At 44.5% G+C, this 27,338-nt stretch overlaps 2 protein-coding genes and 1 long non-coding RNA gene across 5 annotated transcripts in view; 1 reads left to right on the forward strand and 2 right to left on the reverse strand.

Annotated features, from left to right (window-relative positions):
* Window positions 1-720, reverse strand: part of LOC135526588 (uncharacterized) — a 32,237-nt gene extending 31,517 nt beyond the window's left edge. The window contains exon 1 of the long non-coding RNA XR_010453326.1: window positions 591-720. This is a non-coding gene — a long non-coding RNA (uncharacterized LOC135526588). The remainder of the gene's footprint in view (window positions 1-590) is intronic.
* Window positions 8-24,065, forward strand: LOC135526585 (bromodomain-containing protein 8-like). Of its 3 annotated transcripts, XM_064955088.1 has the most exons (19): window positions 8-115; window positions 8,275-8,371; window positions 8,511-8,580; window positions 9,881-9,930; window positions 10,055-10,177; window positions 10,398-10,478; window positions 10,653-10,717; window positions 10,833-10,993; window positions 11,265-11,456; window positions 12,304-12,400; window positions 13,085-13,117; window positions 15,899-16,053; window positions 16,187-16,636; window positions 16,725-16,924; window positions 17,145-17,237; window positions 17,325-17,393; window positions 17,551-17,836; window positions 23,027-23,071; window positions 23,525-24,065. In XM_064955088.1, exons 1-19 carry the CDS (start codon window positions 97-99, stop codon window positions 23,582-23,584), a joined length of 2,346 nt encoding a protein of 781 aa, XP_064811160.1. In that variant the 5' UTR covers window positions 8-96; the 3' UTR covers window positions 23,585-24,065. The 3 variants fall into 3 exon arrangements, with proteins under 3 accessions (XP_064811160.1, XP_064811162.1, XP_064811161.1); XM_064955090.1 differs by lacking the exon at window positions 23,027-23,071; XM_064955089.1 differs by lacking the exon at window positions 13,085-13,117.
* On the reverse strand, window positions 23,978-26,021 carry LOC135526587 (DNA damage-inducible transcript 4-like protein). Its single transcript, XM_064955091.1, has 2 exons — window positions 25,740-26,021; window positions 23,978-25,065 (listed from the first exon to the last, which is right to left on the reverse strand). The coding sequence occupies exons 1-2, from the start codon at window positions 25,909-25,911 to the stop codon at window positions 24,617-24,619; spliced, it is 621 nt and encodes a 206-aa protein (XP_064811163.1). The 5' UTR covers window positions 25,912-26,021; the 3' UTR covers window positions 23,978-24,616.
* Between the last annotated feature and the right edge of the window lie 1,317 nt (window positions 26,022-27,338).

A 27,338-nucleotide genomic window follows, 5' to 3' on the forward strand; every position in this document is an offset into this window, starting at 1 on the left:
TATGTGATTTCTTGATATGTCATCGTCAGCGCCTGTACTACATTGAAATGATTCCGGCGGAAGTTTAGTGGCGAGGCCCCGTCGACAAAGAAAAAAATGGCGAGTGGAGTCGGGAGTGAGTATTATTTGTTATTGTTTGCTTACTTGCAAATGCAGCTACAACGTAAACATATATTTCAAATGTAATCTACAATATGTTTGTAGCTAGCTGGCTTTATACATTATATTTGTCTAGTTAGCCTTCCTGGATTTTGTTAGCGCCGGGCAAGCTATAGCTAGCTAAATTCATAGCCGAATATGGTAAACAACAAAAACAAATATTGGGTTAGATTACCTAGCTAGCTAAGTGGTGATGTTATGCTTTTCTAGTTAGCTAGATTGTAGCTTTCTTTGCATTAACAAGATTGTAGCTTTCTTTGCATTAACAAGATTGTAGCTTGCTGTTTAGCTAACTAGTTAGGTCAGAGCTCAAATCTAGGCTAAGGTTGGTTCCCCCATCACCCCTGCGCAGCGACCTGTCAAATCCAGGGATGCAAACTAGTCACATTTCGGCGATATTCACCGTTTTGAATCCAAAATAGGTGACTTACGGTATTCGTGTAGATCCGATGAGAAAAGTTTTTTGGGGGGGGGGTTGGATCACTACTGGCTGTAAGTGCACTAGTGATGCGCGTTTGTAGCAAATCTGGCTGTATCCAAGGCTCAGCCAATCGTTCACATAACAACAGAATGCAGCGCAGCACGCGGCTGAAGAGAGAAGAGACAGCATCCGCGCGCGCTCTTCTGTCAAGGCAGTTTGCCAGTTACAGCAGCTCGTACCCTGAACGATAACGAAGCGGTAACGTTAAGCTTGACCACGGAGAAGGTGATGAAGCATACTTCATGAGCTGTAACTGAAAAACTACTGGCATTTTGGAAAGTTTGAGGTGAGGGAGAAAGTGTGGTGGAACAACTATTAGCGTTGTATCTTGCTAGCTGGATCGAATTCTCCATTAGCTAGCCATAAAAATGTTGAGCAACATTATCCAATTTATCTGATCAAATAATTTAGTTTATGGTGTGTAAATTTACTTGCCAAAAGTCGGACAACTAACGTTAGCTAGCTAACTTTACAACATCAGATTAACTAACATTAGTAACCTAACCAATTCGCTATAGTGTGAACTGGTATACGACTCCTTGCCGTTCCTCAAGTTATAACGCGTTAGTTGCTTACTGGACCCTGGCAATCTGTGTGCAACGTTAACTAGCAAAGGAACGAACCACTATCTGTTAGCTAATGTTTTCCCTTTACAGTATGTGATTAATTTTCAGAATGAGAGAATTAGGTGAAAATTAGTCGTTGGTTGTGAAACAAGTGGATTCAGGGATTAAGTGTAGTTGGAGCTGGGCCTGGCGTGTAGTTGGAGCTGGGCCTGGTTTAAGCTGAATACCACTACAGAGGTGAAAGGAACACCACACACTTTCCCACTTTTGCTGGCACATTGTAGAACAGATGTCCACAGACAGAAAGTGTCCAATGTAGTAATGTGAATTGTAGCCTAAAGATATTGATTTTGTTGTGTTGAACTTGACAGTAATGTGTGTGTGGGAGGGGGATTATATTTTTGCACACGTGTAGCCTTTGATTTGATTTGATTTGTGTCTATAGTGGCCACTATAATAGAGCAAATATAGAATGCCAGTTTGTTTCATTCTATTTCTACTTTAAGATGTTTTTTCCCCCCAAGTGCAATATTTATGTGTGTGGTCTCAAGCGTTCTATTATGAAGGCTGTCATGGCTAACTGCAATATTAGTGTATTGTTTTTTTCTCAAGACTTGAGTGTCATTTGCAGTAAAGTCTAGGCAACAAATAATATTGGATTGCTTCCTTTACATTTTTAGCTCTGAGTTAGGTTCACATTAACCACTTTTTATTTTACACACAGAGACTGATCATGTAGATCATATTCTTTGTCGTTTAATTAGTTAAAACCTCCATTTCCAACCTCCATGTTTCAATGCAAAAAAAAAGTAACCTTTTTGGGCCCTCAGCAGTTTGCATCCCTGGTCAAATCTAAGTTAGCCTAATAATAGACTAAAGGAGCATAATGTTACTCCTTGTAGTCCAAGGACCTTTCATGTTCTATTTAGAGGCGAATTGGCTCTGGCAGCCAAATACTCCATCTAGACGTCCAACCTGGACTTAGGGTTAGGCGTAGCTCTTGATCATGACTATCGGTAATGAGTCATTGGACGAAGGAGTCTTCTGTAAGGGGAAGTTTTGTTTAGAGCAGGACGCTCGGTCTGAACATTAACATGAATCGATTCTCAATTGCGGTACAGTTCTAGAAACATGAATCCCTCTCCTTTCATATCACATCGAAATAATTTCACAAATACACACTTACTGTTTTAGCACAGTTGCAGTCAACAGTATTTGTCAGTGACAACACGTTTGTGGCGTCCGTCTTCCGTTTACACACAGGTGTTTGTAGACGGAAATAGGTAATTAGCACAGGTAGTCGACTGTCCTCCGTCTGTTTTCTGCAAACTAGCGCTGTAACAGGTACATATGGCAGTGTGTGAAACCAAACACTCTAAAGGTGTGTTGTAATTTAACCTTTTGGTTTTAGAAAAAAAAATAGCTGATATGAAATATACGTTCCCAAAACCGTACCGCAAGCGAAGCGTGTTTATTTCATTTATTTAACAAGTCAGTTAAGAACAAATTCTCATTTTCAATGACAGCCTAGGTTAACTTCCTTGTTCAGGGGCAGAACGGCAGACTTTTACCTTGTCAGCTCGGAGATTCGATCTTGTAAAAATCTTTCTGTAACTAGTCCAACGCTCTAACCACTAGGCTAGCTGCCGCCCCTGTGTTAAGGTTTAGAGCAAGCATCTGGGCTCTTAAAGGGGTAACCCACCCCCCGAAATAAAAAATCATGAAACTCCTGTCAATTTGGTGGAAGCTTACACTGCCTTCAGAAAGTATTCACACCCATTGATTTTTTTCCCCCATTTTATTTTGTTACAAGGTGGGATTTAAATGGATTTCAATTACCATTTTTTTTGTCAATGATCTGCACAAAATACTCTGTCAAAGTGGAAGAAAAATTCTAACATTTTGTTAAATATTTATGGAAAATAAAGCACTAATAAACGCAGCAAAAAAAGAAACGTCCCTTTTTCAGGACCCTGTCTTTCAAAGATAATTCGTAAAAATCCATCCCAAAAAAACTTCACAGATCTTCATTATAAAGGGTTTAAACACGGTTTCCCATGGTTGTTCAATGAACCATAAACAATTAATGAACATGCACCTGTGGAACGGTCGTGAAGACACTAACAGCTTACAGGCGGTAGGCAATTATGGTCACAGTTATGAAAAAACAACACCTGCACAGGATCGGTAAATCTGAACATCACACCTGCGGAACAGGTACAGGATGGCAACAACAACTGCCCGAGTTACACCAGGAATGCACAATCCCTCCATCAGTTTTCAGACTGTCCGCAATAGGCTGAGAGAGGCTGGACTGAGGGCTTGTAGGCCTGTTGCAAGGCAGGTCCTAACCAGACATCACAAAAAAATCAAGAGCACAAAAAGTGCTCTTCACTGACGAGTCGCGGTTTTGTCTCACCAGGGGTGATGGTCGGAGTCGCGTTTATCGTTGAAGGAATGAGTGTCACACCAAGGCCTGTACTCTGGAGTGGGATCGATTTGGAGGTGGAGGGTCCATCATGGTCTGGGGCGGTGTGTCACAGCATCATCGGACTGGGCTTGTTGTCATTGCAGGCAATCTCAACACTGTGCGTTACAGGGAAGACATCCTCCTCCCTCATGTGGTACCCTTCCTGCAGGCTCATCCTTATATGAACCTCCAGCATGACAATGCCACCAGCCATACTGCTCATTCTGTGTCTGATTTCCTGCAAGACAGGAATGTCAGTGTTCTGCCATGGCCAGCGAAGATCCGGGATCGCAATCCCATTGAGCACGTCTGGGACCTTTTGGATCGGAGGGTGAGGGCTAGAGCCATTCCCCCCAGAAATGTCCGGGAACTTGCAGGTGCCTTGGTGGAAGAGTGGGGTAACATCTCACAGCAAGAACTGCCAAATCTGGTGCAGTCCATGAGGAGGAGATGCACTGCAGTACTGACTGTTCAAATCAAATTGATTTGTATAGCCCTTCGTACATCAGCTGATATCTCAAAGTGCTGTACAGAAACCCAGCCTAAAACCCCAAGCAGCAAGCAATGCGGGTGTAGAAGCACGGTGGCTAGGAAAAACCCCCTAGAAAGGCCAAAACCTAGGAAGAAACCTAGAGAGGAACCAGGCTATGTGGGGTGGCCAGTCCTCTTCTGGCTGTGCCGGGTGGAGATTATAACAGAACATGGCCAAGATGTTCAAATGTTCATAAATGACCAGCATGGTCAAATAATAATAATCACAGGCAGAACAGTTGAAATTGGAGCAGCAGCACGGGGACAGCAAGGAGTCATCATGTTAGGTAATCCTGAGGCATGGTCCTAGGGCTCAGGTCCTCCGAAAGAGAGAAAGAAAGAGAGAATTAGAGAGAGCACACTTAAATTCACACAGGACACCGGATAGGACAGGAGAAGTACTCCAGATATAACAAACTGACCCTAGCCACCCGACACATAAACTACTGCAGCATAAATACTGGAGACTGAGACGAGGGGTCAGGAAACACTGTGGCCCCATCCAATGACACCCCGGACAGGGCCAAACAGGAAGGATATTTTGACCCCCCTTTGTCCAGGGACACACTATTCCATTTCTGTTAGTCACATTTTTGTGGAACTTGTTCAGTTTATGTCTCAGTTGTTGAATTTTGTTATGTTCATACAAATATTTACACATGTTAAGTTTGCAGAAAATAAACGCAGTTGACAGTGAGAGGACGTTTATTCGGAGATTTGTCTTCCAACAAGACAATGATCCAAAACATAAAGCAAAATCTACAATGGAATGGTTCAAAAATAAACATATCCAGGTGTTAGAATGGCCAAGTCAAAGTCCAGACCTGAATCCAATCGAGAATCTGTGAAAATAATTGAAAACTGCTGTTCACAAATGCTCTCCAACCAACCTCACTGAGCTAGAGCTGTTTTGCAAGGAGGAATGGGAAAAAAATTCAGTCTCTCGATGTGCAAAACTGATAGAGACATACCCCAAGCGACTTACAGCTGTAATCGCAGCAAAAGGTGGCGCTACAAAAGTATTAACTTAAGGGGGCTGAATAATTTTGCACGCCCAATTTTTCAGTTTTTGATTTGTTAAAAAAGTTTGAAATATCCAATAAATGTCGTTCCACTTCATGATTGTGTCCCACTTGTTGTTGTTTCTTCACAAAAAAATACAGTTTTATATCTTTGTTTGAAGCCTGAAATGTGGCAAAAGGTCGCAAAGTTCAAGGGGGCCGAATACTTTCGCAAGGCACTGTACATGTAGGTAGAGTTAAAGTGACTATGCATGGATTATAAACAGAGTAGCAGCAGTGTAAAAGAGGGGTCTGGGTAGCCCTTTGATTAGCTGTTCAGGAGTCTTATGGCTTGGCAGTAGAAGCTGTTAAGAAGCCTTTTGGACGTCGACTTGGTGCTCCGGTACCACTTGCCATGCGGTAGCAGAGAGAACAGTTTATGACTAGAGGGGCTGGAGTTCTTTGACAATTTTTAGGGCCTTCCTCTGACACTGTCTGGTATAGGAGGTCCTGGATGGCAGGAAGCTTGGCCCCAGTGAATTACTGGGCCATACGCACTACCCTCTGTAGTGCCTTGCAGTCGGAGACCGAGCAGTTGCCACACCAGGCAGTGATGCAACCAATCAGGATGGTGCAGTTGTAGAACCTTTTGAGGACCAATTCCAAATATTTTCAGTCTTGAGGGGGTATAGGCTTTGCAGTGTCCACTTCACGACTGTCTTAGTGTGTTTGAACCATGATAGTTTGTTGGTGATATGGACACCCTAGAACTTGAAGCTCTCAAACTGTTCTGCTACAGCCCATCGATGAGAATTGGGGAATGCCCGGTCCTCCATGAGGCCAATGGTGACTTTAGAGTTTAATGGCTGTGATAGGATAAAACTGAGTATGGACCAACAACAAAAGTACGTAATGTTACAATTTCAAAGCTATACGATAACACAGAGAACACGTTAATTATCACACATCTTGGAGAATATTTGCAATGTTGTACTTCTTGTTCGCGAAACTCTCCCCTGTAACTATTCCCCAGGTCGTTGCTGTAAATGAGAACGTGTTCTCAGTCAATTTATATGGTAAAATAACAGATAAATAAAATAATCCACAGTACTAACCTAAATGACAGAGTGAAAAGGAGGAAGTCTTTACAGAATAAAAATATTCCAAAACATGCATCCTGTTTGCAAAAAGGTACTAAAATAAAACTGCAACAATTTGGCAAAGAAATACATTTTATGTCCTGAAAAGAAAGCGTTATGTTTGGGGCAAATACAACACAACACGCCACTGAGTACCACTCTTAATATTTTCAAGCATGGTGGTGTCTGCATTATGTTATGGGTATGCTTGTCATCAGCAAGGACTATGGAGCGTTTAAAAATAATAATAATAAATTGAATAGCGCTAAGCACAGGCAAAATCCTAGAGGAAAACATTTATTCAGTCTGCTTTCCAATAGACACTGGGGAAAAATTCCCCTTTCAGCAGGACAGTAACCTAAAACACAAGGCCAAATATATATTTATTTTTTGTACCTTTTATTTCACTAGGCAAGTCAGTAAAGAACAAATTCTTATTTTCAATGACGGCCTAGGAACAGTGAGTTAACTGCCTTGTTCAGGGGCAGAACGACAGATGTGTACCTTGTCAGCTCGGGGATTTGATTTTGCAACCTTTCGGTCCAACGCTCTAACACTAGGCTACCTAGGGGATAATGCGCTAATGTTGCGAAATCAGCCAGTAGATGGTATGAGCATACTTGTCTAGAACACATCCATCTGTTGATATCGTCATGACAAAGTATATATTTCACTGAGCATATCTAAATCTCAACAGTGTACCGAATTATTAATCTCTGTTTCTCCTTCCAAGTACCATGTTGCACTGCACCGTGTGTGTCTGTTGAAAACAGAGATATTACAGAAAGGATGAGGGAGGTATCCCAAGGGGCAATAAATGGAGAAACGCCCCACCCCAACTGACTGTCGACCCATCGCATTCACGTTGTCCTAATGCTGCATGCGGTTTCTAAACTAACGTCACGCAATCCCTTCTCAAAGGGATTGCCTATTTTCCTCAAAAGTACGTAATGTTACAATTCCAAAGCTATACGATACTACAGAGAACACGTTAATTATCACATCTTGGAAAAGATTTGCAATGTTGTACTTCTTGTTTGCGAAATTCATGCCAAGGTTCCGTTTTTGAGCAGGTGCCCGATTGATTCCCATTCACTACTTGAAGGAGAGCTCTCCTTGTCCCAGAATGCAAAACTTGGCCAATTGACGATGCACTGTCAACGTACACAATGGCCGTTAATACGATTCGAATAGTTTCCCATCTCCTCAACGGTATCTCTGTGTGAAAGAAACGTGCCCTGGGCAGATACAAACTGCAAGTTGAACTCATGTGAGAGAGACTTACATTTATATCACAGTTTGTTTAGCCGATTGCTAGCTTGCTACTTCACGTGCTGGTATTGTTGTGTGTAGCTATGTTTTCTTGCTACCTAACTAGCTAGCCAGCCCAGAGAGACAGCGTTGTATTGTGGGTTTTGTAGTAGACTTGAGCTGCAACAGATTTCCCAAGAAGATTTTCACATTTCTTCCAACCTTGTTATAATGACAACATGAAACATTTGTTCACAAAAATAGTTATCACATATTAGTGTTATTTAACACTATTAATCGTAGGAATGAGTGGTTTTGAGGTTTATTTATCCCTCCCGAGTGGCACAGTGGTCTAAGACACTGCATCTCAGTGCAAGAGGCGCCACTGCAGTACCTCGTTTGAATCCAGGCTGCATCACATCTGGCCGTGATTGGGAGTCCCATAGGTGGTGCAAACTTGGCCCCGCGTCGTCCGGTCATTGTAAATCATTTGTTCTTAACTGACTTGCCTAGTTGAATAAAGGTAAAAAAAAAAATATATAGGTTTTAACAAAACTCCTCCGGCCAGAAGATACTATCGTTTATAGAAGCTAAAGGTAGTTAGCATCTATGTATGGGCTATTGCTAACCTACCTCTTCCAATCTTCATAATTTCCTTATCTCTGTCTTTATGTAGAACACAAGGTGCTGTCCATTGGCCCGACGGAACCGTGGTCATTGAGGGAGAAACTATGCCTAGCCTCCTCTGTTATGAGGAGCGGAGACCAAAACTGGTAAACAAACACACACTACCAACTTTTTCCCATCTGTCACTCTGTCTGCATCTACATGTTTTTCTTTCTTCAGTGTACATTGTAAACTTTTCTACATGGTCATTTGTGTACACTACTTGATTGTCCTCCTGCCTTTCAGGGTGTCTGTCAGCAGAGCCATCAAGCCTTTCTCAGAGCAAGGCCGCCCTCCAGACTGGTTTTCTCAGAGGGTATGAGACAGACACGCTGTGACACAACAATTAATCTCTGTCATGATGAACAAGGTTAAAAGGTCAGCTACTATATATGAGCACATGACCAAAAGCATGTGGACACCTGCTAGTCGAACATCTCATTCTAAAATCATGGACATTAATATGGAGTTGGTCCCCCATTTGCTGCTACAACAACCTCCACTCTTCTGGGAAGGCTTTCCACTAGACGTTAGAACATTGCTGTGGGACGTTCTTGCATTCAGCCATGAGCATTAGTGAGGTCGGCGCTGATGTTGGGCGATTAGGCCTGTCTCGAAGTCGGCGTTTCAATTCATCCTAAAGGTGTTCGATGGGGTTGAGGTCAGGGCTCTGTGCAGGCCAGTCAAGTTCTTCCACACCGATCTCGAGAAACCATTTCTGTATGGACCTCGCTTTGTGCACAAGGGAATTTTCATGCTAAAACAGAATCGTCTAGAATGTCATTTTATTCTGTAGCGTTAAGATTTCCGTTCACTGAAACTAAGGGGCCTAGCCCGAACCATGAAAAACAGCCCCAGACCATTATTCCTCCTCCACCAAACTTTACAGTTGTCACTATGCATTTGGCAGGTAGCGTTCTCTTGGTATCTACCAAACCCAGATTCGTCCGTCGGACTGCCAGATGGTGAAGCATGACTAATCACTCCAGAGAACGTTTTTCCACTGCTCCAAAGTCTAATGGTGCCAAGCTTTAAACCACTCCCAGCCGACGCTTGGCATTGCACATGGTGATCTTAGACTTGTGTGCGGCTGCTCGGCCATGGAAACCCATTTCATGAAGCTCCTGACCAACAGTTATTGTGCTGACGTTGTTTCCAGAGGCAGTTTGGAACTCAGTAGTGAGTTTTGCAACCGAGGACAGACTATTTTTACACACTACGCGCTTCAGCACTCGGCAGTCCCAAACTGTGAGCTTGTGTGGCCTACCACTTTGCGGCTGAGCTGTTGTTGCTCCTAGACGTTTCCAATTCATAATAACAGCACTTACAGTTGTTCGGGGCAGCTCTAGTGGGGCAGAAATTTGACAAACTGACTTGTTGGAAAGGTGGCATCCAATGACGGTGCCACTTTGAAAGTCACTGAGCTCTTCAGGAAGGCCATTCTACTGCCAATGTTTGTCTATGGAGGTTGCATGGCCGTGTACTCAATTTTATACACCTGTCAGCAACTGTTGTGGCTGAAATAGCCGAATCCACTAATTTGGAGGGGTGTCCACATACATTTGTGTGTATGTATAATGTATATAACTTGCTGTCTGTGCCTCTGACCCCCACAGCACTGTGCCTCTCAGTACTCTGAGCTGCTGGAGACCACAGAGGCTCCAAAGTGAGTACACAAACACACACATGCACTTTATTGGAGTATTCTGTTGCGTAGGCAGCTCTCCAGCTGTCATCAGAGCAGTTCCCACATAGTGTAATCATGTGTCTAATGTACATTGCTGTTTCAGGCGTAAGCGTGGGGAAAAGGGTGAGGTGGTGGAGACCATCGAGGATGTGATCGTTCGAAGACTTACTGCCGAGAGGATAGAGGAGCTGAAGAAACTACTGAGAGACACACAGGACAAATACAGGTCAAGACATATGGGCACTCTTGCTCACACACCCATTCAATCTCTCACTCTGTCTTTCTGTCTCTCTCTCTCTCTCTTGTTATCTCTCTCACATTACACACACACACTCATGCACTCTCCCGCTCTCACACATTAAACCCATCGCGCTCAATGCATAGCCAATGTTTCTGTTCAAAGCCATTGTAGATGACAATGTGACCTCTACTTCCTGCTCTAACAGGAAGCTGAAGAAGGAGGTGGATCTGATCCAGACCGGACATCTGGATTCCCGGCTGGAGGATCTGTGGACAGAAGTATCACAGTAAGAAACCGGTCTGTCTGTCCACCTGTCTGTCTCTCGATTTGTCTGCATGTCTGTCTGTCCACCAGTGTCTTTGTGTTTATTTGTTGTGTACACTACATTGTGATTCAGAGGGTACATTCTGTACCAGATTTAGCAGTGAAGATTGTGTTTTAAAATGGTTTTGTTTGGAAGGAAAAAGAAGCAGGATGAGGATGAGGCAGATCTTAAGAGGAAGGCCACAGATACAGCCTACCAGGGTAAGCTTTGGCCTAATAGTAATAATAATCATCCAAATGTTTGGGCACCACTGATTGGACCGATGATTAAGCTCAGGAACTACTAGTGATAACAACCCGTACTCTCTGATCTCAGCTCGCCAAGCGGTTAAGAACACACCCAAGCGGGTGCCCAGTGTCACTGTACGCTCCCCTCTGGGTGCCAGTCCCACGAGCATGGAGGCACAGACAGATACCCCCACACCCCCAACAGACACAGCCATGCCCCAGGCAGAGGAGACCTCTGGCACTACTGTGGTAAGGGAAGGACCCAAGTACTGGTCATCATATGCCTGCTTTGTTTAGCTTTTTGTCTTCAACAGTTGTTGATGTGTGTATTGGTAGCAAATGACAAGTGACTTGCTTATTCTGTATTCAAGCACTGCCTTGCACTTCCATCAGCATGCATGAAATGGGTCAAATACGGTCTAAGAAAAAGTCTATCCGTATTGGAAGGAATACAGTGGAAATGCTGTGGTCTATTAAATAGAGGAGGATGTTTTTTTTCTCCCCCATTCTGTCCACGTAGGCCCAGGGGGTGGCTGTGTTTCTACCATCGTCGGATGCTCCAATGTTGCTGCCTAAGGAGGGAAGCCTTGGGTCTCTCGTAGATGACTCCCCACAGAAGAGGCTCCTTAGTCAGAAGTCCACACCGCCTCCCTCCCCTCTCCTCTCAGAGCTGCTGAAGAAAGGCAGCCTGATTTCTGCTAGCCCCAGACTGGTGAGAAATACAGAGGGATTTAAAAAATGGAGGATTTGCAGTAATAAGGGATGAAATTATTGGATTATTTTGTGTTATTGGATTATATTGGGTGGATCTGTTTTAGGGAGAGAGTCCAGATTAAGTTTGACTTCACAAGCTACTGTTGTTGGAAATTCCTGTTTCAATTTGATCACTCTCTTGTTGCTGAGAATTTTGCTGCACCGCAGGAAATGCAGATGAGCTCCGTGATTTACATAAATTCACTGAAACCCACACTAACACATGGTTATATTAAAGCGGCAATCAGCAGTTGCTACATACATTTTTGGACTTATAAATGAATGATATGTACCCATTTATTCTTGAAGAATATAACTTCTAAATGCCTCATGAGCTTAGTTCAACTGTCATACCCCATCAGAACTACAAATATAATCTTGTTTAACTCCAATATTTGTAAATAAAGCAAATGTAAATGGCATAGTCTCAAAATATGGTTAAAACTAGGATATTTGACTAATGGATGGTCAATCCTTGCATCCATAGCTCTGTCTATGCATTTTAGAGTGGTTACATTTCTCCAGCCCCATCCATCAGCTTTTTATCGAAACAAACTTTATTGTTTCAACTGCGAATTTCCCCTTTAACAATATTGCACTTTTCATGCAGCCTACTTTTGGCCAGCTAATAGGCTAAACACAGATCACGCAATATTATGGACTAAACATTCAATAACTGTTGCTACAGAATTCAATTTCTGTGACCATAAAGGTCAAATTCAGATCCGACATCTCTACCAAGCCGCTCAGTAAAAACAGTTGAATCAGGGCTATTGTGTGTTGTTGATGTAATCTCTTTGGGTCAGGTGTTGGAGGGGGATGTTGCTGCTGCAGGACTGGCTAATGGAGGAGTTCCCACTACAACCCTTGATATCCCAGCAGGCTTTGAGGTCGCCAGCTCCGGTAACTATGGAAACCGTGATATAACCCGACACGCTAGCTGGCTGGCTGTTACGTGTTTGGGTTGATTGGTATTTTAGTTGAGTGCTATATGTGCTGGTGTGTGCTTCTGTGCTTTACATGTTTTTTTAGAAGCAAAGTGTGTGACTCGGTCCTTTTGTTAGATGTACTTTGTTGTGTCCAACAGGAAACATTACCCCCCCCACTGCCCCACCCAACACAGTTTAAAACTGTCTCATCTGTTTCTCCTCCCCTCTCTTCCAAACTGCCTGTCAGTGTTTCTCTCTTCCTCCCACACTGTCAGTCTGTCAGTGTTTCTCTCTAAACCCAGCTGTCTCTCTCTCCCACATTGTCTGTCAGTGTTTCTCTCTAAACCCAGCTGTCTCTCTCTCTCCCACATTGTCTGTCAGTGTTTCTCTCTAAACCCAGCTGTCTCTCTCTCCCACATTGTCTGTCAGTGGTTCTCTCTAAACCCAGCTGTCTCTCTCTCCCACATTGTCTGTCAGTGTTTCTCTCTAAACCCAGCTGTCTCTCTCTCCCACGTTGTCTGTCAGTGTTTCTCTCTAAACCCAGCTGTCTCTCTCTCCCACATGATCTGTCAGTGTTTCTCTCTAAACCCAGCTGTCTCTCTCTCCCACATTATCTGTCAGTGTTTCTCTCTAAACCCAGCTGTCTCTCTCACTCTAGAAAGGGAAGGAATATCTACAGTGGCAAGAAAAAGTATGTTGAACCCTTTGGAACTACCTGGATTTTTGCATACATTGGTCATAAAATTTGATCTGATCTTCATCTAAGTCACAACAATAGACAAACACAGTCTGCTTAAACTAATAACACACAAGCAATTATATGTTTTTAATGTTTTTATTGAACATCATGTAAACATTCAATGTGGAGGGTGGGAAAGTATGTGAACCCTTGGATTTAATGACTGGTTGACCCTCCTTTGGCAGCAGTAAACTCAACCAAACTAACTAGCTAGCCATTTCACATCAGTTACACCAGTCTAATCTCGGGAGTTGATAGGCTTGAAGTCATAAACAGCCCAATGCTTGAAGCACAGCGAAGAGCTGCTGGCAAAACGCACAAGCCTGCTGTTGCCTACCACCGCTCAGTCAGACTGCTCTATCAAATCATAGACTTAATTATAACATAATAACACACAGAAATACGAGCCTTAGGTCATTAATATGGTCGAATCCGGAAACTATCATCTCGAAAACAAGACGTTTATTCTTTCAGTGAAATACTGAACCGTTCCGTATTTTATCTAACAGGTGGCATCTCTAAGTCTAAATATTCCTGTTACATTGCACAACCTTCAATGTTATGCCATAAATACGTAAAATTCTGGCAAATTAGGCGGCCCAAACTGTTGCATATACACTGACTCTGCGTGCAATGAACGCAAGAGAAGTGACACAATTTCACCTGGTTAATATTGCCTGCTAACCTGGATTTCTTTTAGCTAAATATGCAGGTTTAAAAATATATACTTCTGTGTATTGATTTTAAGAAATGCATTGATGTTTACGGTTAGGTACAGTCGTGCAACGATTGTGCTTTTTCCGCAAATGCACTTTTGTTAAATCATCCCCCGTTTGATGAAGTTGGCTGGCTTTGTTAGGAATAAATAGTTTTCACAGTTCGCAACGAGTCATGTTAGCAGGCAATATTAACTAAATATGCAGGTTTAAAAATATATACTTGTGTATTGATTTTAAGAACGGCATTGATGTTTATGGTTAGGTACACAATGGAGCAACGACAGTCCTTTTTCGCGAATACGCAAGGCATCGATTATATGCAACGCAGGACACGCTAGATAAACTAGTAATATCATCAACCATGTGTAGTTAACTAGTGATTATGATTGATTGTTTTAATTTAATGCTAGCTAGCAACTTACCTTGGCTTCTTACTGCATTAGCGTAACAGGCAGTCTCCTCGTGGAGTGCAATGTAATCAGGTGGTTAGAGCGTTGGACAAGTTAACTGTAAGGTTGCAAGATTGAATCCCCAAGCTGACAAGGTAAAAATCTGTCATTCTGCCCCTGAATGAGGCAGTTAACCCACCGTTCCTAGGCCGTCATTGAAAATAAGAATGTGTTCTTAACTGACTTGCCTAGCTAAATAAAGGTGTTTTAAAAAATTGGCTAAATCGGTGTCCAAAAATACAGATTTCCGATTGTTATGAAAACTTGAAATCGGCCCTAATTAATTGGCCATTCCGATTAATCGGTTGACCTCTAGTGTGAACTGCTCTCGAGGTCATGCCACAGCATTTTAAATCCAGAAGGCATATTTTCTTCAGTTGAAGCCATTCTGTTGTTGATTTACTTCTGTGTTTTGGGTCGTTGTCCTTCTGTGTATTGATGGCCTTACATTCTCCTGAAAAATGTATTGGGAATTCATTTTTCTGTCGATGATAAAAAGTTGTCCAGGCCTTGAGGCAGCAAAGCAGTCCCAAACCATGATGCTCCCTCCACCATACTTTACAGTTGGGATGAGGTTTTGATGTTGGTGTGCTGGTCCTTTTTTTTTCTCCACACATAATGTTTTGTGTTCCTTCCAAACAACTCAACTGGAGTTTCCTCTGCCCACAAAATATTTTGCCAGTAGCGCTGTGGAACATCCAGGTTCCCTTTTACGAACTTCAGACATGCAGCAATGTGTTTTTTTGGACAGAAGTGGCTTCTTCCATGGTGTCCTCCCATGAACACCATTCTTGTTTAGTGTTTTACGTATCGTAGACTCATCAACAGAGATGTTAGCATGTTCCAGAGGTTTCTGTAAGTCTTTAGCTGACACTCTAGGATTCTTCTTAACCTCATTGAGCATTCTGCGCTGTGCTCTCTCTAGGGAGAGTACCAACAGTGTTGAACTTTCTCCATTTATAGACAATTTGTCTAACCATGGACTGATGAACATCAAGACTTTTAAAGATACTTTTGTAACCCTTTCTAGCTTTATGCAAGTCAACAATTCTTAATCTTAGGTCTTCTGAGATCTCTTTTGTTCGAGGCATGGTTCACATCAGGCAATGCTTCTTGTGAATAGTGAACTCAAATTTTGTGAGTTTTTTTATAGGGCATGGCAGCTCTCACCAACATCTCCAATCTCGTCTCATTGATTGGATTTCCAAGTTAGCTGACTCCAATTAGCTTTTGGAGAAGTCATTAGCCTCGGGGTTCACATACTTTTCCCCAACCGACACTGTGAAAGTTTAAATTATGTATTCGATATGGACAAGAAAAATACAATAATTTGTGTGTTATTAGTTTAAGCACACAGTCTATTGTTGTGACTAAGATGAAGATCAGATGAAATTTTCTGACTAATTTATGCAGAAATCCAGGTTATTCCAAAGGGTTCACATACTTTTTCTTGCACTGTATGTGAAGAGGAACATGCATCTGATTTCTACTCCCAGTGATACCGGTGTACTATTTGTGGTGACACATGCCTCTTTCTCTCTCTCTGTCTCTGTGTGTGTGTTCAGTCGGAGAGGCGGTCGTGAAAGCAGAGCTGGGTGAGGAGTTGGAGCTGGTGAAGGAGGCGGGGCTAGTGGAGGAGGACCTGGTAGCTGTTTCCTACATGGGGGATGAGCTGGACCTGGAGACAGTCGGAGACATCATCGCCATCATAGAGGAGAAGGTAAATAGTGTGAGGGGTGCAGCTTTTGACCTAAATATCTCTGTAGTAAGCGGTCTTGTTTGTGCGCACTCATCACAGTCCTCTCTCTGTGTGTGTATCTCTTTCTCTCTCTCTGTCTGTCTGTATTTCTCAGGTGGATGACTCTGTGGAGGCTCTAGATGCTGCAGCAGTGGAGGCTGCTCTCTCTCTCTGTGAGGAGGCTGTTTCTGCCGGCCACTCCCTCTCAGGCCCCTGGGAGGCCCATGACTTGAAGTCCTCAGAGCCTGGGCCCACGGTTCAGTCTAACCCCACACAGGAGCTTCAGGGTGGAGCGGGAGCTAACCCTGGGGTCCTGGAGCCAGATACAGAGAGTGGAAGGGGGGAAGCCAAGGAGGGATTAGAAACAGTGGGGACAGACGTTGCTCCTTCTGTTGCCGCTGACGACAGCCTGGCAGGAAGTGAGGTCACAGAGGAAGGAGTTCTCACGGTGGAAGGAAGCCTGAGCACAGCTGTGAAGACTGAGAATGAGGAGTGGACCCAGCCAGAACCAAACACACCCTGCCTAGACTCAGAAGACAGTTCTGGATCAGGGAAAGATTCCAAGGTAATTGTCCTCTTTTCAGTAACACTCACACACACACCTTTAGCAGGTGCAGTTGAATTATCATCTCTCCTTGTGTATCTTTATGTAGGAAGTGAAGGATGAGGATGGAGGGAGCGACGGGGATCCTGATGAAGAGGTGGAGATGAAAGAGGAGTGTGGGGAGGGGGAGGGGCCCTATCTATCAGAAGTAGAACCGGCAGCCAGTGAGAGTGAGGATGGCTATGGCCCCTCCTCCCAACGCTACACCACAGCTGATTCGCTAGCCAGCAGCCCCGCCTCTTCTCAGTTGTAAGTTTCCAACCCTGGTCCTTGTATCCATGGCAACTCTTAATCTGAACATGCCATCACAAGCCTGAATAAAGCAAGTCAACTCGACCCTTAAAAAGATGAGGGGTGGTTTCTCTGTAGTAAGCTGTCTTGTGGGCTTTTGTGCACTATCATCACAATCCTGCCTGTCTCTCTCCCTCTACCATTCACCTACCCTCCTGTCTGTGGATCTCTCTCTCAGCTCGATATGTGGGGAGGATCAGGAGGCCGTTCAGGCTCAGAAGATCTGGAAGAAAGCCATCATGCTGGTGTGGAGAGCAGCAGCCAATCACAGGTCAGCTCGTAGACATATTGGCTATTATTGGGCACATGGTTAAGGCAGTGTAGGGTTTGCCTGATCTGTTGTTGTTATCTGTGACAGGTATGCCAGTGTGTTCCTCCAGTCTGTGTCTGATGACATCGCCCCTGGTTACCACAGCATTGTACACAGGTGAGAGTGCTATAAGAGAAAACTGCTTGTTTGCTGAATTATATGTTATGTACATATGAAAATAAAATCTATATGAACAATATAAGTACACACTAACCTTCCCCTCTAAAACACACACACACACACACACACTCCTCCCTAACGCAACCACACACAGACCCATGGATCTGTCGGCCATCAAGAAGAGTATCGAGGCGGGTCAGATCCGTACGACAGCGGAGTTCCAGCGTGACATCATGCTGATGTTCCAGAACGCGGTGATGTACAACAGCTCTGACCACGATGTGTTCCACATGGCCCTGGAGATGCAGAGGGACGTTCTAGAACACGTGCAGCAGTTTCTGGCCACTCAGCTCATCATGCAGACGTCAGAGTCCTCTATCTCCACCAAGAGCCTCAGAGGCCGCGAGGGGGGCCGCAAGCCGGGGGAGCCAGTGGAGAAGGTAAAACTAGACTAGACACACACCTCAGCATCGACACCAACGAGCCAAGACGTAGGACAGACTCTGTACCCATCTCATGCCCCAATAATCTTATCTTGCCTCTCTCCTAACCTCCCTGCCATTACACTTCCTCTGTAGCAGCATGGAGCCTCTGTCTCCCCTCTCCATTACTACTGTCTGTCTACTGTGTCTCCGTTACTACTGTCTGTCTACTCTCTCCTCTCCATTACTACTGTCTGTCTACTGTGTCTCCGTTACTACTGTCTGTCTACTCTCTCCTCTCCATTACTCCTGTCTGTCTACTGTGTCTCCGTTACTACTGTCTGTCTACTCTCTCCTCTCCATTACTACCATCTGTCTACTCTCTCCTCTCCGTTACTACCGTCTGTCTACTCTCTCCTCTCTGTTACTACCATCTGTCTACTCTCTCCTCTCCGTTACTACCGTCTGTCTACTCTCTCCTCTCTGTTACTACCGTCTGTCTACTCTCTCCGTTACTACCGTCTGTCTACTCTCTCCTCTCCGTTACTACTGTCTGTCTACTGTGTCTCCGTTACTACTGTCTGTCTACTCTCTGCTCTCCGTTACTACCGTCTGTCTGCTGTGTCTCCGTTACTACCGTCTACTCTCTCCTCTCCGTTAGTACCGTCTGTCTCCTGACTCTCCTCTCCGTTACTTCCGTCTGTCTACTGACTCTCCTCTCCGTTACTGTCTGTCTGTCTACTGTGTCTCATCTCTGTTACTACTCTCTACTGTCTCTCCTCTCCGTTACTACCGTCTGTCTATTGTGTCTCATCTCTGTTACTACTCTCTACTGTCACTCCTCTCCGTTACTACCGTCTTTCTACTGTCTCTCCTCTCCGTTACTACCGTCTTTCTACTGTCACTCCCCTCTCCGTTACTACCGTCTGTCTACTGTCTCTCCTCTCCGTTACTACTGTCTGTCTCCTGACTCTCCTCTCCGTTACTTCCGTCTGTCTACTGACTCTCCGTTACTGTCTGTCTGTCTACTGTGTCTCATCTCTGTTACTACTCTCTACTGTCTCTCCTCTCCGTTAATACTGTCTGTCTACTGTGTCTCATCTCTGTTACTACTCTCTACTGTCTCTCCTCTCCGTTACTACCTTCTGTCGCTCCGCTCCGTTACTACCGTCTCTCTACTGTCACTCCCCTCTCCGTTACTACCGTCTGTCTACTGTCTCTCCTCTCCGTTACTACCGTCTGTCTACTGTCTCTCCTCTCCTTTACTACGGTCTTTCTACTGTCACTCCCCTCTCCGTTACTACCGTCTGTCTACTGTCTCTCCTCTCCGTTACTACCATCTTTCTACTGTCACTCCCCTCTCCGTTACTACCGTCTGTCTACTGTCTCTCCTCTCCGTTACTGCCTTCTTTCTCTCCGCTCCGTTACTACCGTCTTTCTACTGTCTCTCCTCTCCGTTACTACCGTCTGTCTACTGTCTCTCCTCTCCGTTACTACCGTCTTTCTACTGTCACTCCCCTCTCCGTTGCTACCGTCTGTCTACTGTCTCTCCTCTCCGTTACTACTGTCTGTCTACTGTCACTCTCCTCTCCGTTACTACTGTCTGTCTACTGTGTCTCCGTTACTACTGTCTGTCTACTCTCTCCTCTCCATTACTACCATCTGTCTACTCTCTCCTCTCCGTTACTACCGTCTGTCTACTCTCTCCTCTCTGTTACTACCTTCTGTCTACTCTCTCCTCTCTGTTACTACCTTCTGTCTACTCTCTCCTCTCCGTTACTACTGTCTGTCTACTGTGTCTCCGTTACTACTGTCTGTCTACTCTCTGCTCTCCGTTACTACCGTCTGTCTGCTGTGTCTCCGTTACTACTGTCTACTCTCTCCTCTCCGTTAGTACCGTCTGTCTCCTGACTCTCCTCTCCGTTACTTCCGTCTGTCTACTGACTCTCCTCTCCGTTACTGTCTGTCTGTCTACTGTGTCTCATCTCTGTTACTACTCTCTACTGTCTCTCCTCTCCGTTACTACCGTCTGTCTATTGTGTCTCATCTCTGTTACTACTCTCTACTGTCTCTCCTCTCCGTTACTACCGTCTGTCTATTGTGTCTCATCTCTGTTACTACTCTCTACTGTCTCTCCTCTCCGTTACTACCGTCTGTCTACTGTGTCTCCTCTCCGTTAATACTGTCTGTCTACTGTGTCTCATCTCTGTTACTACTCTCTACTGTCTCTCCTCTCAGTTACTACCGTCTGTTTACTGTCTCTCCCCTCTCCGTTACTACCGTCTGTCTACTGTCTCTCTGCTCCTTTACTACCGTCTGTCTACTGTCTCTCCTCTCCGTTACTACCGTCTGTCTACTGTGTCTCCCCTCTCCGTTACTACCGTCTTTCTACTGTCTCTCCTCTCCGTTACTACCGTCTTTCTGTCACTCTCCTCTCCGTTACTACCGTCTTTCTACTGTCCTCTCCATTACTACCGTCTGTCTACTGTCTCTCCTCTCCGTTACTACCGTCTGTCTACTGTCTCTCCTCTCTGTTACTTCTGTCGCTACCCTCTCCGTTACTACCGTCTTTTACTGTCACTCCCCTCTCCGTTACTACCGTCTGTCTACTGTCTCTCCTCTCCGTTACTACCGTCTGTCTGTCTCTCCTCTCCGTTACTACCGTCTGTCTACTGACTCTCCTCTCTGTTACTTCTGTCGCTACCCTCTCCGTTACTACCGTCTTTTACTGTCACTCCCCTCTCCGTTACTACCGTCTGTCTACTGTCTCTCTCCTCTCCGTTACGACCGTCTTCTACTGTCTCTCCTCTCCGTTACTACCGTCTGTCTACTGACTCTCCTCTCTGTTACTTCTGTCGCTACCCTCTCCGTTACTACCGTCTTTTACTGTCACTCTCCTCTCCGTTACTACCGTCTGTCTTCTGTCTCTCTCCTCTCCGTTACGACCGTCTTCTACTGTCTCTCTCCTCTCTGTTAGTACCGGCTGTCTGCTGTCTCTCTCCTCTCCGTTACTACTGTCTGTCTACTGTCTCTCCTCTCTGTTACTACCGTTTGTCTACTGTCTCTCCTCTCCGTTACTTCCGTTTGTCTACTGACTCTCCTCTCCATTTATACCGTATGTCTACTGTCTCTCCTCTCCGTTACTACCGTCTGTCTACTGTCTCTGCTCCGTTACTACCGTCTGTCTACTGTCTCTCCTCTCCGTTACTACCGTCTGTCTACTGTCTCCCCTCTCCGTTACTACCGTCTTTCTACTGTCTCTCCTCTCCGTTACTACCGTCTTTCTGTCACTCTCCTCTCCGTTACTACCGTCTGTTTACTGACTCTCCTCTCCGTTACTACCGTCTGTTTACTGACTCTCCTCTCCGTTACTACCGTCTGTCTACTGTGTCTCCCCTCTCCATAACTACCGTCTGTCTACTGTCTCTCCTCTCTGTTACTACCGTTTGTCTACTGTCTCTCCTCTCCGTTACTTCCGTTTGTCTACTGACTCTCCTCTCCATTTATACCGTCTGTCTACTGTCTCTCCTCTCCGTTACTACCGTCTGTCTACTGTCTCTCCTCTCCGTTACTATCGTCTGTCTACTGTCTCTCCTCTCCGTTACTACCGTCTGTCTACTGTCTCTCTCCTCTCTGTTACTTTTGTCACTCCCCTCTCCGTTACTACCGTCTGTCTACTGTCACTCCCCTCTCCGTTACTACCGTCTGTCTACTGTCACTCCCCTCTCCGTTACTACCGTCTGTCTACTGTCTCCCCTCTATGTTAGTACTGTCTGTCTACTGTCGCTCCCCTCTCCATTACTACTGTCTGTCTACTGTCTCTACTCTCCGTTACTACCGTCTGTCTACTGTCTCTCCTCTCCGTTACTACCATCTGTCTACTGTCTCTCCTCTCCGTTACTACCGTCTGTCTACTGACTCTCCTCTCAGTTACTACCGTCTGTCTACTGTCTCTCTCCTCTCCGTTACTACCGTCTTTCTACTGTTTCTCTGCTCTCCGTTAGTACCGTCTGTCTACTGTCTCTCCTCTCCGTTACTACCGTCTGTCTACTGACTCTCTTCTCAGTTACTACCGTCTGTCTACTGTCTCTCCTCTCCGTTACTACCGTCTGTCTACTGTCTCTCCTCTCCGTTACTACCGTCTGTCTACTGTCTCTCCTCTCCGTTACTACCGTCTGTCTACTGACTCTCCTCTGTTACTACCGTCTGTCTACTGTCTCTCTCCTCTCCGTTACTACCGTCTTTCTACTGTCTCTCTCCTCTCTGTCAGTGCCGGCTGTCTGCTGTCCCTCCTCTTCGTTACTACCGTCTTTCTACTTTCTCTCCCCTTTCCGTTACTACCATCTGTCTACTGTGTCTCTCCTCTCCGTTACTACTTTCTGTCTACTGACTCTCCTCTCCGTTACTACTGTCTGTCTGCTGACTCTCTCCTTTCCGTCACTACCGTCTGTCTTCTGACTCTTCTCCGTTACTGTCTGTCTACTGTCTCTCCTCTCCGTTACTACCGTCTGTCTACTGTCTCCATTACTACCGTCTGTCTACTGTCTCTCTCCTCTCCATTACTACAGTCTGTCTACTGTCTCTCCTCTCCGTTACTACCGTCTGTCTGTCACTCCCCTCTCTGTTACTACCGACTGTCTACTGTCTCCGTCCCTACTGTCTACTGTCTCCGTTACTACTGTTGGTCTACTGTCGCTCCCCTCTCCGTTACTACTGTCTCCGTTACTACTGTCTACTGTCTCTGTTACTACTGTTTGTCTACTGTCGCTCCCCTCTCCGTTACTACTGTCTCCGTTACTACTGTCTACTGTCTCCGTTACTACTGTTTGTCTACTGTCACTCCCCTCTCCGTTACTGTCTACTGTCTCCGTTACTACTGTCTACTGTCTCCGTTACTACTGTCGCTCCCCTCTCCGTTACTACTGTCTACTGTCGCTCCCCTCTCCGTTACTACTGTCTACTGTCGCTCCCCTCTTTGTTTACTGTCTCTCCCCTCTCCATTTGAACTGTCTGTCCGTACTGTCTCTCCTCTCTCCATTTCGACTGACTCCTGTCTTCTCACTTGACTGTCTGAATGTGTTGTCTTGTTTGTCTGACTGTACTTTTTTGTGTTGTTTACTCTGGATGTGTGTGTGTACAAGGGGTAAATGTCACTGTGTGTGTGTGTGTGTGTGTTTCTTTTCTCACTAACTGTTTGTCCTCCTACAGGACAGTGTCCCAATGGCCTCTCCCGCTTTCCTTCTCTCTCTTTTTGTAAGTATTCAGGTCAAAGGTCAAATCTCACCAGACTAAGCAGAGTGCACGCTCTGTTTCTACGTCACACTACCAAAACAAGTTTGCTACTCACACTGACTATAGTGAAACATTTAAAATGCATACACTCACCTCTTATATTAACAACCACTTCCCTCACCAAGTTTTTGACCTTCGGTATTTGATTAAGTGGACCCATCCTGGTTGTGGGTGTACGTGCATTTGTTTAGCCCCATATGCCTTTTTTTTATGTGTTCAGTGGTTGTCTTCAACTTCTTTCTTAGCATGTCCCGTCTGGTCCATTGTTCTTCTGTCCTTTTAATCTTTTGTTTTCTTCATTTCATCTGGCAGGCAGCAGAGATAATCTTGTTTTAAACAGGCCGACCAGGAGCCATCGCTGGGTTTCTAACCTGGTGTCGGACTCACCTCTAACCCAACCTCTCTTCCCTGCAGGACGGGGGCACCAGAGGGCGCCGCTGTGCAATTGAAGCAGACATGAAGATGAAGAAATAACCGGAGTCAAAAGGCAGTAGGGTGCCAATGAGACTTGATGTAGGGATTGGACGATTTAAACCAGAGAATGTTTGATGGAGTTACTGTTCTGTGAAGTTAGTTGTTTGAGTTTAATCAGAGTTTTTAGGTCGCGGTATGGCTGCAGTCCTGTGTACAGTTTAACTAACTTAAGTCTATGATTTGCATTTGAAGCCAGTACACTAGATTGACAGTTGCCACAAGTAACCAGCAGACACTGCAGCCCTGGAGTACTGAATCAGTTTTACTACTACAGTACTAGTGACTGACTTGGGCCCCATTGTGTTTTAGGATGTAGCCAACTGTAAAATATCCTGCAAGAAATTATGAGTCTACTGTATGTTAGTGGGAGTACAAAAAAGTAGTACTGGAGTGTTGAACTTTATGTACAGTTTTATTTTTTTCCCCCATTTGTATGTTTTGTTGTTCAACTGTTTATTAAAAGTAAGAGAATTGCAAACAATGGAAGTGTCCGTAACTTTGACAGACCTAAGTTGAGACCTTCAGTTCTTAGGGTATAGACTAATCATTGGTGATTCTGACAGCTGTTTTGATTGAAAGAGTATGGCAACCCTGAAAAGAATACTGTGCAAAAACATTCACATTTCTCTGTTTAAAAATACTGCAACAGTCAGACAGGCTAAGGGGCAACACTAGCTTGCTTCCACAGCCAGCATGAGATTTCCATGGTTTTACAAAAGACAATCAAGCAATTGTGTCAAACAGAAATGTGCACAAAAAAATAAAACCTGTCAGAGTTAGATTGTAGTACAAAACATAGGGTATCAATTCCTTTTTAAAACAATACAAAATGATCTCTTTTCACAATTGAACTGACCGTTCTTCAGTGATATTCCAGTGCAAAACATTCATTTGATGTCAACTCTCCAATACAGTAGTGTACACTAACATATATTTAGTACACTGCAAAAAGACAGTGGTGCAACAGCTTTTTCTCCTAACTGGAATGTGGAGAATTATAGGCCACATGTTGATTCCTGATAAGAAATTGTCTCAGCAGAACTCATGTATGACGGGGCTCGCAGAGGAATACAATTTCTTCTTGACCAGTCGGTACTCGGGTCGTAGTTTCAACACATTGTCGGTAACGAATATGTGCTTGAGAAGCGGCCAACAGTCTTTGTCCAGCTTGAACACGACGGACAGCTCGAAAGTAGGAGTGACAGTCGGGTCGGGTGTTATAGTGCCCAGCATTTGCAGCTGTTGGCCCAGTTGTGTCTCCAAATAGACCTGTATGAAGGCCCCACGGAGCCCGCACGGCTCTCCCGCTGAGGAACGCACCACATCCAAGGCAACATTGGCAGTCAGCGTGCGGGGAAGCAGTAGTATCCGGCACCGCAGACTGGATTCTTTAGCTTCAGAGAGACAACGCACTATCTGCCTGGTCATGTCCTGATGGAGTGTTCTCTCTTCACAGTCGAGAGCCGTTTCAGAGTCCAGACCTGGAAAAGAGAATGATGTGTTGATATCAATATTGCTGATCAACCAGGAGTTGAAGTTGCACAGCCTATACTTTAGTATTGCAGACATTTGGCAGGGGCTATATTTAGGCCTTATATCTACTATATTTGCCAAGACTTTTTGACCTACTTAGTTATTCAGGCTATTCAAGAACATTGCACCATTACATTTCAAACCATCTTAAAAATGTCATTATTTTGATGATTAGTCCTAAACACGTGTTGCACTATAGATTTAGAATTTTACATGCTTAGTAACATTGTAATAGGGAACTTATCGTAAAAATAAGGCAATGTATCAGCCACTTTAAACTAGGAGACAGAGCTCAGGTCAATTAACTTCTTAGAACAGATCATCAACTGATACAGTCATGAGCTGTCGGCAACAGTAAACTATCTGGCAGCATCAGCTGCATTGTATCACCGCAGGCTACTGTGGCCGCTTGGAAAATACATGTTACACCAGGCAACAGATACATATACCAAAGTTGCCTAGGATTACAAAGTAAAAATACTTGTTTCCATTATGGTCCTCAACAAAGTTTGTCAAAAGGCCTATAAATTCACCAAAATGAAATGGAATGGTTATCAAAAGCCATTATTTAGTACAGTACATCTGATGAAATACATACTTAGATTTCAGAACAGAGACTTACTTGAGTTTATTTCCTTGATGAATTCGGAACTTTCAATGCTGCCTCGGCGCACATATTTTTTGTCGCTCGAAGTGATTTGACAGAGAAACTTTCTCATCAGTTCGACAATGTTATCCTCTTCAGACACAATCGGTATTCCGTGTCCGAGGACCAGTGCCGGGGTATAGACCATTTTGACCGTCTCTCTATCTCCAATACTCCACTCAGTGATACACGTTTTCTATCTATTCTCTCCATGTAGAAGTCAGTTTATTGTGGTCATTGGAGCCCTCTCTGTGTTTAAATACTCCTTGGTTGCATCAGCTGAGTTTGATCACGTGTGGGACCGCCTCCTTGGTTACCATAGCAGCGCGACAGCGAGCAACTGCTGAACCGGGTTGAATCAGCCTCACGCAACATGCCTTAGACGTTGCATTGGCTGGCTACTCAATACTGATAATATCCCCTCTTTTATCCAGTATTCTGTCTTCTGTGCAATGAATGCTATTTGACAGGTATATTTTGGTAGGTTATCAAGAAGATGAAAATAAACAATTACTCATATTTAGAACAAATTGTTTTGTTTTGTTCTAAACAAAGATTATTCTGATCTCATAATGTATTTTCAGCTGATTACAGAATTATGGATACCTAATTTAGGCCTAAAAAGGTAGCCCCCTAAAAATGATCGTATTGGATATTGGAAATGGTTGTCTTGATTCCCTTTTGATGAATCCTTTCATAAGTATGTGACCTGTAGGGTCTGGAATACACTGGAAAACACTCACTGTTCTGTTCCCTACCTGTGCCTGTGAATCTAGACCAGGCCAGCCCAGTTAGCTACTACCTGGGCTGAGTCACAGGTGAATCACATCACATGGCCTGATACTCACTGACCAGGCAGGAAGTGGATTTCCCCTGAACCTTGGATCCTCCCTTCCTGCTCTCCTCTCTGTTTCCCTCTCACCCTGGGCCCTTTCAACACTCACACAAGTGTTTCAGACATGTTGAAATTAATGTGTATCTAGAAGAGTCAGTGTTTTCTCACCAAACAGCTCTTGGGCTCTTGAGTGATGCAGTGGCCTAAGGCACTGCATCTCAGCACAAGAGGTGTCACTACAGTCCCTGGTTCAAATCCGGGCTGTATCACATCTGGCTGTGATTGGGAGTCCATTGGGTGGTGCACAATTGGCCCAGCGTCGTTTGGCCGGGGTAGGCTGTCATTGTAAATAAGAATTTGTTCTTAACTGACTTGCTTGCTGGGTTAAATAAAATAAAAATGTGTGTTGTGGGTATTGGAATTGAAAAAACAAGTATATATATAGACGTATGTGCTATTTTTAAACTCACATGTTGGACCTGTTCAGAATCTATGGCTAGATCTGTGCCCCAGGAAGGAGTCTGACTGTAAAAGAGTTCAGTTATGAGTCACAGAAAGGGACTTTTCCCCTTTTGTGACTATATCTGTACACCAGCCCTGCCCAGATCATGTGAGGATCTGGCTACCATTATGACATCAGTAAAGAGGGAGTTTACTATCTTTATATGGAAGTGAAGGGAAACCACATAATGTGTGGGTCTGTGGGGCTTACCACTGTGTCTGGCTGGGCCTGTTGCAGA

Source organism: Oncorhynchus masou, chromosome 32, assembly GCF_036934945.1.
Source record: "Oncorhynchus masou masou isolate Uvic2021 chromosome 32, UVic_Omas_1.1, whole genome shotgun sequence".
Lineage (NCBI taxonomy): Eukaryota > Metazoa > Chordata > Actinopteri > Salmoniformes > Salmonidae > Oncorhynchus > Oncorhynchus masou.

Excerpts from the sequence above, each read along its gene's own strand:
- LOC135526587 (XM_064955091.1), bottom strand. The coding sequence starts at position 25,911 with ATGGTCTATACCCCGGCACTGGTCCTCGGACACGGAATACCGATTGTG. Across the intron at positions 25,066-25,739 it reads CATCAAGGAAATAAACTCAA|GTCTGGACTCTGAAACGGCT; the intron begins GTAAGTCTCTGT and ends TCTCTTTTCCAG.
- LOC135526585 (XM_064955088.1), top strand. Across the intron at positions 10,718-10,832 it reads CACAGATACAGCCTACCAGG|CTCGCCAAGCGGTTAAGAAC; the intron begins GTAAGCTTTGGC and ends CTCTGATCTCAG. Across the intron at positions 16,925-17,144 it reads AGCCCCGCCTCTTCTCAGTT|CTCGATATGTGGGGAGGATC; the intron begins GTAAGTTTCCAA and ends TCTCTCTCTCAG.